This window comes from Mesoplodon mirus (genome assembly GCF_964341445.2).
Source record: "Mesoplodon mirus genome assembly, chromosome: X".
NCBI classification, from domain to species: Eukaryota; Metazoa; Chordata; class Mammalia; order Artiodactyla; family Ziphiidae; genus Mesoplodon; species Mesoplodon mirus.
This window is the reverse complement of record NC_138981.1, coordinates 139,107,507-139,119,778: the sequence shown is the minus strand read 5'-3', so window position 1 is coordinate 139,119,778 and position 12,272 is coordinate 139,107,507. Positions and strand designations below refer to the sequence as shown.

Genomic DNA, 12,272 nt, shown 5'->3' with positions numbered 1-12,272 from the left:
CACGGCTTCCAGAGGTGGGGCAGGAGCTCAGTCTTGCTGCTGCTTTGTTCTCTGGAATCCTTTCTTCAGCTGCCAGGTTTTGAAATGTACTGCATTCGATTTTATGTCCCTTTCCTTCGTTTGCTGAATTCTGTCCTTCACACTCCTCCTCCCCATGTCTGTGTGTTTTTCATTTTGTTAGGCGTTGGGAGAGAGCAGTTCTGTGGGACGTTGTAACCGCCCTTTGAACCTACCCGTCTAATCCATGGGGAATTGATTCTGTTGTGTGGCGGGAGGATGCAGTGGTCACAAGAAGCACGTCACGGCCCCACCACCCCTCCGTGTTTTTCTCTGGCTGTTCACAGGCACTGATTCTAGGTAAATCTCCGCTGGAGAGCCGGTAGTCAATGTTCCCATTGTATTTTCTACCCAGTTAGTATTTGTACACAGGGAAGCCACTGACTGGTTGATATTTGTCTTGTCACCAGGCATGTTAGTTACTTTTTAGCCGGTCCCCAGAGTTGTTTACGGGATAGAGGTTAGTCCCTACTGCTTGCCCACTGCTGCCCACTGCCCTTCTCTGGCCCTGCCTGCTCCCAGCAGTGCCCAGGGAAACCCCTCAGCCTGCTGCTGGCCTTGCCGTGTAGGCCTCTAGGCCCTTCCGTCTGCCACCGGCAAACCGCACTTCAACCAGCCTGGCTTCTGGGTCCCACCGTTGTGACCTTGAAGATTTCCTCGGCCTCTGTTGGTGGGGGGGGCATCCTGTCACCACCGACCCCCCTGGCAGGTCCCTCCTTGGCATCGCTCACGGTGCCTCAGCCATTGGTGGCACCCTCTTGTTTGCCAGCTCTGACAGACACATTTCCCCTTTTTTCTATTTTGTTGGTCATTTCAGTGGCTCCTATGTCATCATCGGGAAGCAAGTCTGTCAGGCATGCAGCTGCGGGGTGACCTACACTAGTGAGAGGCACAGCAGTGGAAACAAGGGCATCACCTCAAGTGAGAGGAAAACACTAATGACAGAAAACTGCAGCAGGAAGGAGCTGTGGGAATCTATTGCTGGGGACCAAAGAGGCAGGTGTGACCTGAGCGCCCGTGCAGACTGGCTGTGGGGACCTGAAGGCTGGATATTTGTCATGAGGGCACCGGAGGCCAGCTTTGCCCCGTTTGTGAGAAGGGTTGCCGTGAGCACCCTGCGGTGTGGAGGAGACACGATGGAAGAGACGTAGCTAGATGTGGAGGCCGGGGAGCAAATGCTCATGACACAGGCTGTCCAGGGGAAGAGATGAAATCACAAAAACGTCAGTCATAACGACTGGCTTTTGGTTTTCTCCCATTCTTAACTCATTTGGCCAGCCCCCTCTGCAGTGGCCTGCGTGGGGACAGTTGGTGGTGAAGCCACCCAGCTTGGCTTTAGTCATGGTCCACGACTGTACCAGCTTATCACGCCGGGCCCGATCCTTCCCCCACCCGCAGGGGCCCCGCATCGCCTTCCGGAGCGCTCCCCCGGCTCCCGCTCTCTCCCCTTTCACGGCACTCATCAAAATCGCTATGATTTCATTATTGACTGTATGCTTTAGAAGATTGTTTGTACCAGGAGAAAGAGAAGAAACGGATGCAGGTAGAAAGTGTGTCTTGTCACCAGAGCAGCCCTGGCCCCAGCACAGCTCGGGCCCGCTACCTAGATTGTCAGCTACCGAATGAGTGAGTAGGTGACATGAAACACCTCCACCCCACTCCCAGTGTCCTTGTCGTGATGACTTCTGTTCAAAGCTTGCCCCTCCCTGCTAGGCATTCCAGAGTGGAAGCAGTTTCTGCCACCCCACTTTACTCCTGTCTAGTTCCAGAACATTTTCATCACCCCCGAAGGAAGCCACGTGGAAAACAGTCCGGAGTTTCCTCAAAAAGTCAAACGTGGAGTACCCGTGTGACCCAGCGATTCCACTCTAGGTATAGACCCAACAGAATTGAAAACATCCACCCGTGCAAAAACTTGTACTCAAATATTCACAGCAGCTAAAAAGTAGAAGCAACCCAGATGTCCATCAACAGATGAATGGATAAACAAAGTGTGGTGTGTCTATACAGTGGAACGTTATTCAGCCATAGAAAGGGAAGAAGTTGTGATACATGCTACAGTGTGGAAGAACCTTGAAAACATTATGCTGAGTGAAAGGAGCCTATCACAAAAAGCCATATGTTACATGATTCCATTTATATGAAAGGTCCAAACAGGCAGATCCATAGAGACAGAAAAGAGATTAGTGGTTGCCAGGGGCTTGGGAGTAAGGGGGAAGTACCTGCTTAGAGGGTATAAGATTTCCTCTGGGGGGGTGACAAAATGTTCTGGAACTAGATAGTGGTGATGGTTGTACAACATTGTGAATGTACTAAGTACTGCTAATGGTAAATTTTATGTCATGCATTTTACCACAATAAAAAAAAAGATCAAAACACCCTCAGAATATTTAGCCAACAACCTTCAACTTGGCTAAATGCCTAGTCATTAAACTTATTGGACTAGATTCCCTTCTGACCGTCGTGGTTACCGTGTCCTGGGTTTCAGAGATGGCATTCAGGTCAGCGTGGTCCAGTCTAGCATGTGTCACCGTAGGTCCCCACATTTGCCAATTTCTCTCACATGGACAGCAGAGCTGCTTGCCTGAGCATCGTAAAACCTGCCTCTATGATTTAGGGTAATGGGTGAAGTCAGCTGTCATTTTAGTGGGTTCTTATAAAAATTGAGATATAATTCACATACCATGAAATTCACCCATTTAAAGTGTACACCAGGGCTTCCCTGGTGGCGCAGTGGTTGAGAGTCCGCCCGCCGATGCAGGGGACACGGGTTCGTGCCCCGGTCCGGGAAGATCCCACATGCCGCAGAGCAGCTGGGCCCGTGAACCATGGCCGCTGAGCCTGCGCGTCCGGAGCCTGTGCTCCGCAACGGGAGAGGCCACAACAGTGAGAGGCCCGCGTACCGCATGCATAAATAAATAAATAAATAAATAAATAAATAAATAAATAAATAAAGTGTACACTGGCATTTAGTACACTCATAATGTGCAACCAGCACCTCTATATAGTTGCAGAACATTTTCATTACACCCCCCGCCCCCCCCCAAAATCCCTGTACCCATTAGGAGTCATTCCCTATTACCCACTACCCCCAGACCCTGGCAATGAATAATCTACTTTCAATCTCTGGATTTGCCTATTCTGGACATTTCATATAAATGGAGTCATACAGTGTTTGTCTTTCTGTGTGTGGCTTACTTCACTTAGCATAACATCTTCAATTCAAGGTCCATCCATGCTGTAGCAGGTGTCAGAGTTTCCTTCTCTTTTTTTTTTTGCCCCACCACAGGACTTGTGGGCTCTAAGTTCCCCAACCAGGGATTGAACCTGGGCCCTCGGCAGTGAGAGCATGGAGTCCTAACCACTGGACCGCCAGGGAATTCCCGAGTTTCCTTCTTTTTTAAAGCTGAATAACATTCCATTATATGAATGAACCACGTTTTTTTTATAAATTTATTTTTATTTATCTTTGGCTGCGTTGGATCTTTGTTGCTGAGTGCAGGCTTTCTCTAGCTGCGGCGAGCGGGGGCTACTCTTTGTTGCGGTGTGTGGGCTTCTCATTGTGTGGGCTTCTCATTGCGGTGGCTTCTCTTGTTGCGGAGCACAGGCTCTAGGCACGTGGGCTCAGTAGTTGCAGCTCACGGGCTCTAGAGCACAGGCTCAGTAGTTGTGGTGCACAGGCTTAGTTGCTCCACGGCATGTGGGATCTTCCCGGACCAGGGCTTGAACCTGTGTCCCCTGCATTTGCAGGCGGATTCTTAACCACTGCTCCACCAGGGAAGCCCCGGACCACATTTTGTTTCTGCATTTATGTGTACCTGGACACTTGGGTTGGTTGGTTCTACCTTTTGGCTACTGTGAATTGTGCTGTTATGAACATCAGCGTCCAAGTATCTGTTCAAGTCCCTGTTTTCAACTCTCTGGGGTCCATACCTAGGAGTGGAATCGCTGGGTCACATGGGAACTCCACGTTTAACTTTTTGAGGAACTGCCTGACTGTTCTCCACGGTGGCAGTGTTTTTTCAAACTTACTTCTCTCCCATGTGTGGTAGACTCATGCCATCAAGATGAGACTTACCATATGGTGCTGATTGCCTTCATTTGGAGAGGGTTCTACCTTTGGGTGGCAAGAACTGTGTTTTATTTAGCTTTTCAAAACATAGACAGTTTCTTGCATCTTCTAAAAACTAGGGTGTTAAAAAATACACTGAATTCAGAGTGGGTCCGCTAAACTTCAGTTGCCACCATTGAAGCCTTCGAGCTGAACCCCATCCCCTTTTTTGCTCCCCAGAGACCACTGAGACCCTCTTCCAGTACCAGCTTGATTTCTCTCAGATCTTTAAAGGGGCCAAAGCTGGTGTCTCAAAGCGCTGCTACGTTTATTGATTCGTGCAGAGAAGCCCCCTTGATTCTGAGATTCTACAGCTCATACTGGAGGATGGAAGCAGCCACTGCCAGGAGGCCATTTCTCTCCTCTGGTCCCTGACCATTGACCTGGGGAAGTGGCCGCCACCCTGTCCTTCCAGTTCGTAGCTTTGTTGTGGTACTCGGGCTCCTTACGTAGCTCCATGGGGTGGATGACTGGGAATGAAAGGTGCTGAGACACTCCCATCTCCTGAGATTGGCCTGATGCAAACATGACTGAAATTGGGAAAGGTCCGGATATTGCTGGGGCTCTGGAGGTTTCCTAGAGCTCACTCTGGAGGGGGCAGGATTCAGATTCAAGTGAAGAACACCTTTTAGCTGTGGCTTTCACCTGGCTTTGTGGCCTTTCTTTTCTTTTTTAATCTGGAAGCCTTGGAGATTGAGTAGTCACACCTCAGCTGCAGTTGTCTGGTCAGCTGCACATGTCAGCTGTTGGCTGATTGCACCCCTGGAATGCACAGGAGCCTCGGGTCAAATGAGTGCCATCAAACCCCTCGGGATACAATGATTTGGCCTGAAATCAAGATTCCTGCAACTCTCATTTTCCTTTGCTAGATCAAAGGAAGGATTTGATCTAATGTCTTCGTTTTAGCAGCAAAATTACCAAATGATGTTTTCTTCACACAAGAGCCTTCTCTCAGTCTTCGCAGATATTTAAGATTTGTGAAGGCCTTCTGCTTCAATGTGATACCTGCATTTCCCCCACACAGTGCACAGATTAGTTGTTCCATCGATATTAGAAGTCAGGTCCTAGGCAAGGCTGCCTTTGGCAGTGATTTTTTTTTTTTTAACATGAGGAAGTACCTCGACACCTTCATTCACACTCACGGCTTCACCATACAGAGCATAACGCTGTTGAAAACATTGCAGTTCTTTGAGCCACTACAAGAAGGCACTTCTGCGAGGTTTTCAGCCTTTTCTCTTAATGTATTCATGTAACGTGAAGGCGTTCTCTTTAATTGTTAGGAAGCTTGACCGAAACGGCTCTAAAGTATTCCTGTCCAGCAGCACAGTTTCCGGTTATGTTGCTGTCGTCTCCCCCTTTGTGGACACGCTGCCTGTTGCCCCTGCCACCGCTGACAGTCGCTCCATCGCGCTCCTGAGCCCTGAAGGATGGCTCTCCTCAGAGCATTCATCCGGGGCAGTTCGGGCACTCGGGGGCTTCAGCATCAAGCTCACGTGCAACCATATTCACGTTCCCCAAACCCCCCACTGCTGCCTTTGTAGCGCCTTCAGACCAGGGAGCCAGTCCAGGACGGCGCGTCGCTCCTGGTTGTCCTGTCTCTTCAGTCTCCTTTTTCTCCTCACGCCGCAGCTCATTTTGAAGAGTCCAGGCCCGCCAACGTGTAGGATGCCCCTCTCTTTGGACTCTCCCAGGCGTTTCCTTGTGGCCTCTTCCTTCTCGCTGGCTCTTCTGCCGGCCTCCTCCGCCAACAGAACCCCTCCCTTCCTTCCCTGCCTCTTTAGCCTGCGTATTCCTTACTTTCTGGCCAGCTTGTGAGTACAGGTAAGACTTTTTAAACACTGTTCTCTATGATATCTTCTAGAAGATGTTCGGTCCGGCATTTTTAGTAGTTTCAGCAAGAGGAGTCTCTGCAGACCCATCTGCCTCGTTGCTGGGAGCTGATCTGTGGAAGCCTGGGACCTGTCGTCCCAGCATATCTGTCCTCCGTGACCCCTCCCTCTCCATCACTGTAGACGTCACCATCTGCCTTTCTGGGCCCTCGGTGACCAGTCCAGCGTCATCTCCTGCCAACCCCGACCCACCAGGGCCCAGGCGTCCAAAGTCATCATGTACTCACTGACTCAAGCCTATTGCTTTGCGTGCTAAACTAGCCCCTGCTACTTGAAGCTGATGGGCAGGGGAATGGGGCCGTCAGAGGAGGCGGAGGTAGCATAACATGTGCGTTGTGATCTTCCCTTGGCAGAATTATTAAGCGCTGCTCCTGTGCACCGAGCAGGGAGACGACGGGAAGGAAGATGCACGCTGTCTGGGGAGTTGAGCGGTGGGGTGGCATATTCAAAGTACACTGTGCATGGAGCAGGGAAGGCCTCTCGGAAGATGAGAGCGAGGGCTAGTCCAGAGCCACTGTTACACAGGATGCTTATCCTGACTCGCTTCTCCCTCCAGGGAGGGGTGTCACGGTGGTGGCAGGATAGGGCTGTTGATAGTGCCGCCCAGGCCCACCTGGTCTGGCCTGCCCGGAGCACTCCTTGTTGGCCTGGGATAAGTACTCCTTCTCAGCCCTAAACACCCAGCTGTGTCTGGGCTTCCTCTGTGCCTGGAACAGAGGAGAGGATCGCTCTTTCTTTGTTGCCTCCCCTCACCACCACCACCCCGAAATTGGGAGCTCTAGAAGACCAGAGAATGATGCTGGTTCTACCCTGGCCTCCCAGCCCCTAGCAGAGGCTGGCTCAGGGCAAGAGCAGTCGATGAACACACGTCAACTCAGGCATGACCTCAGGCAGTTTCTCTTGTCTGGTTGTACTTGCTTTTCTTTTCACCTATAACACTGAAGAGTTGAACAGGTGAATACCCCCAACTCTAAAATGTGTGAACTTAAGAACTAGGTGCTCAGTTCTCACGGTCCTCTCAGCAGGTTTGTGTGTGTGCGCACATGCATGCAGAGATACACGGTCTGGAGGGCCGTTTGGTTTCTTCTTTTTTTTAATATTTATTTATTTATTTGGCTGAGCCAGGTCTTAGTTGCAGCACGCGGGATCTTCGTTGCGTCACGCGGACTTTTTAGTTGTGGTGTGTGGGATCTTTTTAGTTGCGGCATGCGGGATCTTTTAGTTGCGGCATGCATGTGGGATCTTAGTTCCCTGACCAGGGATCGAACCCTGGTCCCATGCATTGGGAGCGCAGAGTCTTAGCCACTGGACCACCAGGGAAGTCCCTGTTTGGTTTCTTTGAAAAAGTGTGTTTCAGGGCTTCCCTGGTGGCTCAGTGGTTGAGAGTCCGCCTGCCAATGCAGGGGACACGGGTTCCTGCCCCAGTCCGGGAAGATCCCACATGCCGCGGAGCGGCTGGGCCCGTGAGCCATGGCCAGTGAGCCTGCGCCTCCGGAGCCTGTGCTCCGCAACGGGAGAGGCCACAACAGTGAGAGGCCCGCGTACTGCAAAAAAAAAAAAAAAAAAAAAAAGTGTGTTTCAGCAAACCCTGTAACCCTCCTGGTGGGGGGCCTTGAGTACTCACCTAGTACCCCAGCCTGGCCCCCTCCCTCAGGTCACCCTGGCACTGAGCAGGTGGCTGGGCCAAGGGTAAACTCATTTGGATTACCTGTTTTCCATCATTTTTGCCTCCACTCCACACCCAGCAGAATGGCTTCCAGACTTCTTCGTAGGCTTTTATTTGTTTTTAAGCAGAGAAGTAGCAGTCAGAAAATAAAGTACCAAACACCTTCTGTGTTCCTCAATGCACAGAATTGAAAATCACCATATTCTCACAGTTGCTTCAAGTAATTTCAATTTTTTTTTTGTCTGCATTGGGTTTTCGTTGCTGGGCGCGGGCTTTCTCTAGTTGCGGTGAGTGGGGGCTTCTCTTGTTGCGGAGCACAGGCTCTAGGCACGTGGGCTCAGTAGTTGTGGCGCACAGGCTCAGTAGTTGTGGCTCGCGGGCTCTAGAGCGCAGGCTCAGTAGTTGTGGCACACGGGCTCAGTAGCTCTGCGGCATGTGGGATCTTCCCAGACCAGGGCTTGAACCCGTGTCCCCTGCATTGGCAGGTGGATTCTTAACCACTGCGCCACCAGGGCAGTCCCAAGTAATTTCAACTTAAAAGAGCTAGAATAATCACAGATAGAGTTAAAGGCCTTTTTATTCCCATGTTTGGTGCTACTGAAACTTCATTTATTGTATACTTAGAAACAGTTGAAAAGGTAAATTTTATGTTATGTCTGTTTTATCACAGTAAAAAATTCTAAAAATCCAAACAGTTCATTTAGGCCAAGTCAGAGTCCGGGCACAGGGGTCTCCCCACTTTGTAGCCAAAGAACTACGTTCTCCCCTCCTTGAGCCTCTTTTAGTTTGTTTATGTTGAAGTGTAGCTGGTTACGGTGCTGTGATAGCTGCTCCTTCAGCTTCTCGACGCGGGTGTGGCTGTAGATCCCCCCTGCTGCTGGCCCAGGCTTCGTCATCCTCAGTTGGTGGCATCACCATCCTCGCAGGCTTTGGCCATGGCCCTTAGCTCATCCCCAGCCCTCATCCCCATACCGGCCAGCTCTGTTGCTCCACGTCCTGGTCACGTCCCCAGTCCTCACCATCCTCGCCCTCCTCACCCTCCTCACCCTGGACCACATGCCCAGAGTGCCCCAAGAGGCGTCCCACAGGCTCCCTGCTGCCCGCTTAGGTCCCCTGCAGGTCATTCTCCACATGGTAGCCAAAGGGATCCCATCACACTCAGAATAAAACCTGACACAGCCCCATGTGCCCCCTCGAGGCCTCTCTGCTGCCTGGAACCTTCTTCCCCCATAAGCCCATTGGACCCTCACTTCCTTTATGTCTTTCTCTCCTTCCCCCAAAATCACCAAGTGGGTTTTTTCTTAACTATATTCTAATCAGTTCATTCTTTTGGACAGTCACCTGGTCACCGCGTAGCCCAACAGAGGAGCCCTTTCAGCCCACGTCCTTTTGACCCTTCTGCCACCCCTGTGCGCTGCCCTGCCTTTCCACCCCACAGGCCACCCCAGAACTGGAGCCCCCACTTTTCCCCAGGCCAGCCTGGTTCCCCTCCGTGGATGCTAGGCATGTTCCCTTTTGTTCCCTTTTGTTTTCATTTTGGGTTTGGTTATGTAAACTTTTACATGATTCAGAAATTGAAATTCTGGTTTGACACACCCGACGAGGTCTCGCCTCGCTCCTGTCCTTACCTTGGTCCTGCCTACCCCAGGACTGCCAGGACTGGTTCCCTTCGTTTTTGCCATCTGCTTCCTAAAGTCCCCTTCTTTTCTCCCCCAGAGGGCTGCCTACAGTGTACGGTGTTCCCCTCACAGGAGGTCCTGGGGGTCCCTCACCCATGGTACGGGCTGCCCGGCTCTCCGTGGTGCACACGTCGGCATCTGCCCAGCAGGTCTCTGGCGGCGGCTGTCTGGCTTGGCCGCAGTCTTGAGCCGGTGAAAAGAATGTTGTCGCCAGTAACATCGGGCATCTGTTGTTTTGCATTTCTGAGGGTGTCTCTTCAGGGTAGGTTTCTAGAAGGGCTGGCCCTAGACGGCATCAGCACCCTTGCTTGTACCTAAGAGGCATTCCTGGGGCGTGTGGTTTGTGCTTGACTTCACCATAGTTAAATTATCAGGGGAGTGCAGATGAGGGCTCTGAAGAAGCCAGCCTTTGCCATCAGTGCAGTGTTTTTCTCTGGTTCGGGACTGCCCAGGTTCCCGTGGTGACAGTGGGCTGCGGGCTGCATGGAGCTACCCAGGGCTCTTCCTCATCTCCCATCAAGGAGCTAAGCCTGGAGAATTAGAAAGTCAGCTGTGTGCTAGAGCTCACACTCAGGGCCCTAAACTTCTGGAGGCGGAGCCAGGATAGGGAGGAGGTCGGGGCGCGCCCTCCCCACACCCTGTCTCCCCATGCCTGACCTGAGTGTTCCTGGTGCGAACTCGCCATTGGTGACTTAGCCACGTCATTGGAGTCTGGTTGCCAGGGCACGCCATGGTGCCTTTGTTGCGGTCTCCGCGGTTTGGCCAAGAAGGAAAGTCACTTGGACTGGGCCGACGTGAGGTGGTGACTGGTGCCGACGTGAGCCGCGTGGGCCCAGGCAGCTCTGGGACTGAGATCTGAAGGACAGAGGAGTCTGGCTCTTTTCCCAGATGAGATGAGCTGCTAACTGCGGGCTTCTCAGGTGGCTGATTCCGAGCCCACGATTCTTCTTTCCAAGCCTCCCTGGCCCGGGTAGTGTTCTTGCCCTCTTGGCCTGGCCATGAGAGCATCATGGCCAGACCCTGATCCCAGGGCCTCACAGTGACCATTGCCGAAGTACACAAGGAGGGGACCCTACCGGGCGGGACGGAAGCATAGGGAAGGAGCTGTTCTGTTGGCACGAAGGAATGGGGAGGTGCCCGCCCTGGAATGAGGAGCGTGTTCTTCTGCGCCTTTCCGTTCTTCCTGCTCTTCCATCCCATTGGCCAAGGCCAAGGCCCTGTGTCGTCAGGAGCGTCTGGTGATAAAGGCTCCCCGACCTGGGATTGCTCCTCTTCTCATGCCAGGACGCTGGGCAGCAGTGTCTGGTTACCCACATCCGCCAGTGTTTATACAATGCCTTTGTGACTCTTCTCCCTCTGGGGTGTTGACCCATTGTTGAGATGAGGAAACCGAGGCACGGGATGTTGAGCTCACATGCTCAGGTCGTGTTTGGAAATGGCAAAGTCAGCATTTGAGCTCAGGTTGGCTGCCTCCAAATCTGCGTGTTTTTCCACAGCGCTGTGCTCTGCGCCACCGCCCAAGGGGCACTGTTGGACTGTTCCCGTCAGCAAGTTGTACTGTGCTGTTTTTACTGATCACACGTTTGAGAAAACCCAGAACACAGAAGCTGTGGTAACAGCCAAGCCAGGCCTTCGTGACGAGGAGCCCCCCCCCTCCATTTTGGTGGGTAGGTCCCTCTCCGGCAGTCAAGGAGGGCCTCTTGTCATCCGTCAGACACGGAGGCCCTCGGGCACAGCTCGTAACACTGAGAAGCCACCTTCTCAGTGCAGGCATGCTAGGAGTGGGACTCAGGGCGACCACAGTGCAGGTAGGGTGCGGTGGGCCATCGCCGTCAGCTGCCCAAGGGCTCTAAAATGATCTGTGAAGTGGAAGGGCATCTGGATATGGGCGAGCACTGGCAGGGCAGCCCCCTCTCCCAGGGCGCTGCCCACGCTGGGGCGCCCGGGGCCTGCTGTTGCTCACTTTTTCTGCAAACCAGTGTGTTCTCCATGATACTTACATACTTGTTTAATACTTCAGGGAAGAAAAGTCAGAAGAACAGGATCTCCAGGGCCTGAAGGATAAACCTTTGAAATTTAAAAAGGTGAAGAAGGATAAGAAAGAAGACAAAGAGGGCAAGCATGAGCCCCTGCAGCCAGCGGCCCACCACTCTGCTGAGCCAGCAGAGGCAGGTAAAGCAGAGACCTCGGAAGGGTCGGGCTCGGCCCCAGCCGTGCCAGAAGCTTCGGCCTCCCCCAAACAGCGGCGCTCCATCATCCGCGACCGGGGACCCATGTACGACGACCCCACTCTGCCTGAAGGTTGGACCCGAAAGCTTAAGCAAAGGAAATCTGGCCGCTCCGCTGGGAAGTATGATGTGTATTTGATCAAGTGAGTAAGGGTGACTCCTGTTTCTACAGAGTGGGGAGGGCCGGGTGGGCGGGGGGGTCAGGGACCGGTGCTATAAAACTGATGGGGACCCCTTGGAGTGGTAGCTCTTTGCTGCTCATTGATCAGGAAAATGTGTGTGCGTAACCCCACCTCGGGTCGGGGGCTTCAGTAGTGACCACTGCTTGCGGGCGCGACCAGGTATGCTTGGAATGACCGCGTATGTAGGTCACTGCCCTGAATGAGATGTGCCCAGGGTAGCAGAGTGCGGCTTTCCCGCACCTGCCGTCAAGGCCTCATCTGGAGCTGGAATAGCAGTAGGGCCTACCCAGGGCCTCAGTGAGGGCACCAGGAGAGGCCGCCTGAGAAGCAGTGAGGACGCAAGGTCCTGCCGTGCACACTGGCCTGGGCTGGGGATGCAAGGGAGCTCCCTGGGCTTGCTGCCATCTCCCAGCTGAGGGGCCCTCCTCAGAACCTGTTAGCCTCTTCTTTCTGGGACAGT

The 12,272-nt window shown here is 52.7% G+C and overlaps 1 protein-coding gene across 2 annotated transcripts in view; it reads left to right on the top strand.

Annotated features, from left to right (window-relative positions):
• Positions 1-12,272, top strand: part of MECP2 (methyl-CpG binding protein 2) — a 62,973-nt gene that overhangs the window by 40,184 nt on the left and 10,517 nt on the right. For both annotated transcript variants that reach the window (XM_082609690.1, XM_082609691.1), the window contains one exon: positions 11,423-11,773. In XM_082609690.1, coding sequence (XP_082465816.1) covers positions 11,423-11,773 — 351 coding nt within the window. The remainder of the gene's footprint in view (positions 1-11,422; positions 11,774-12,272) is intronic.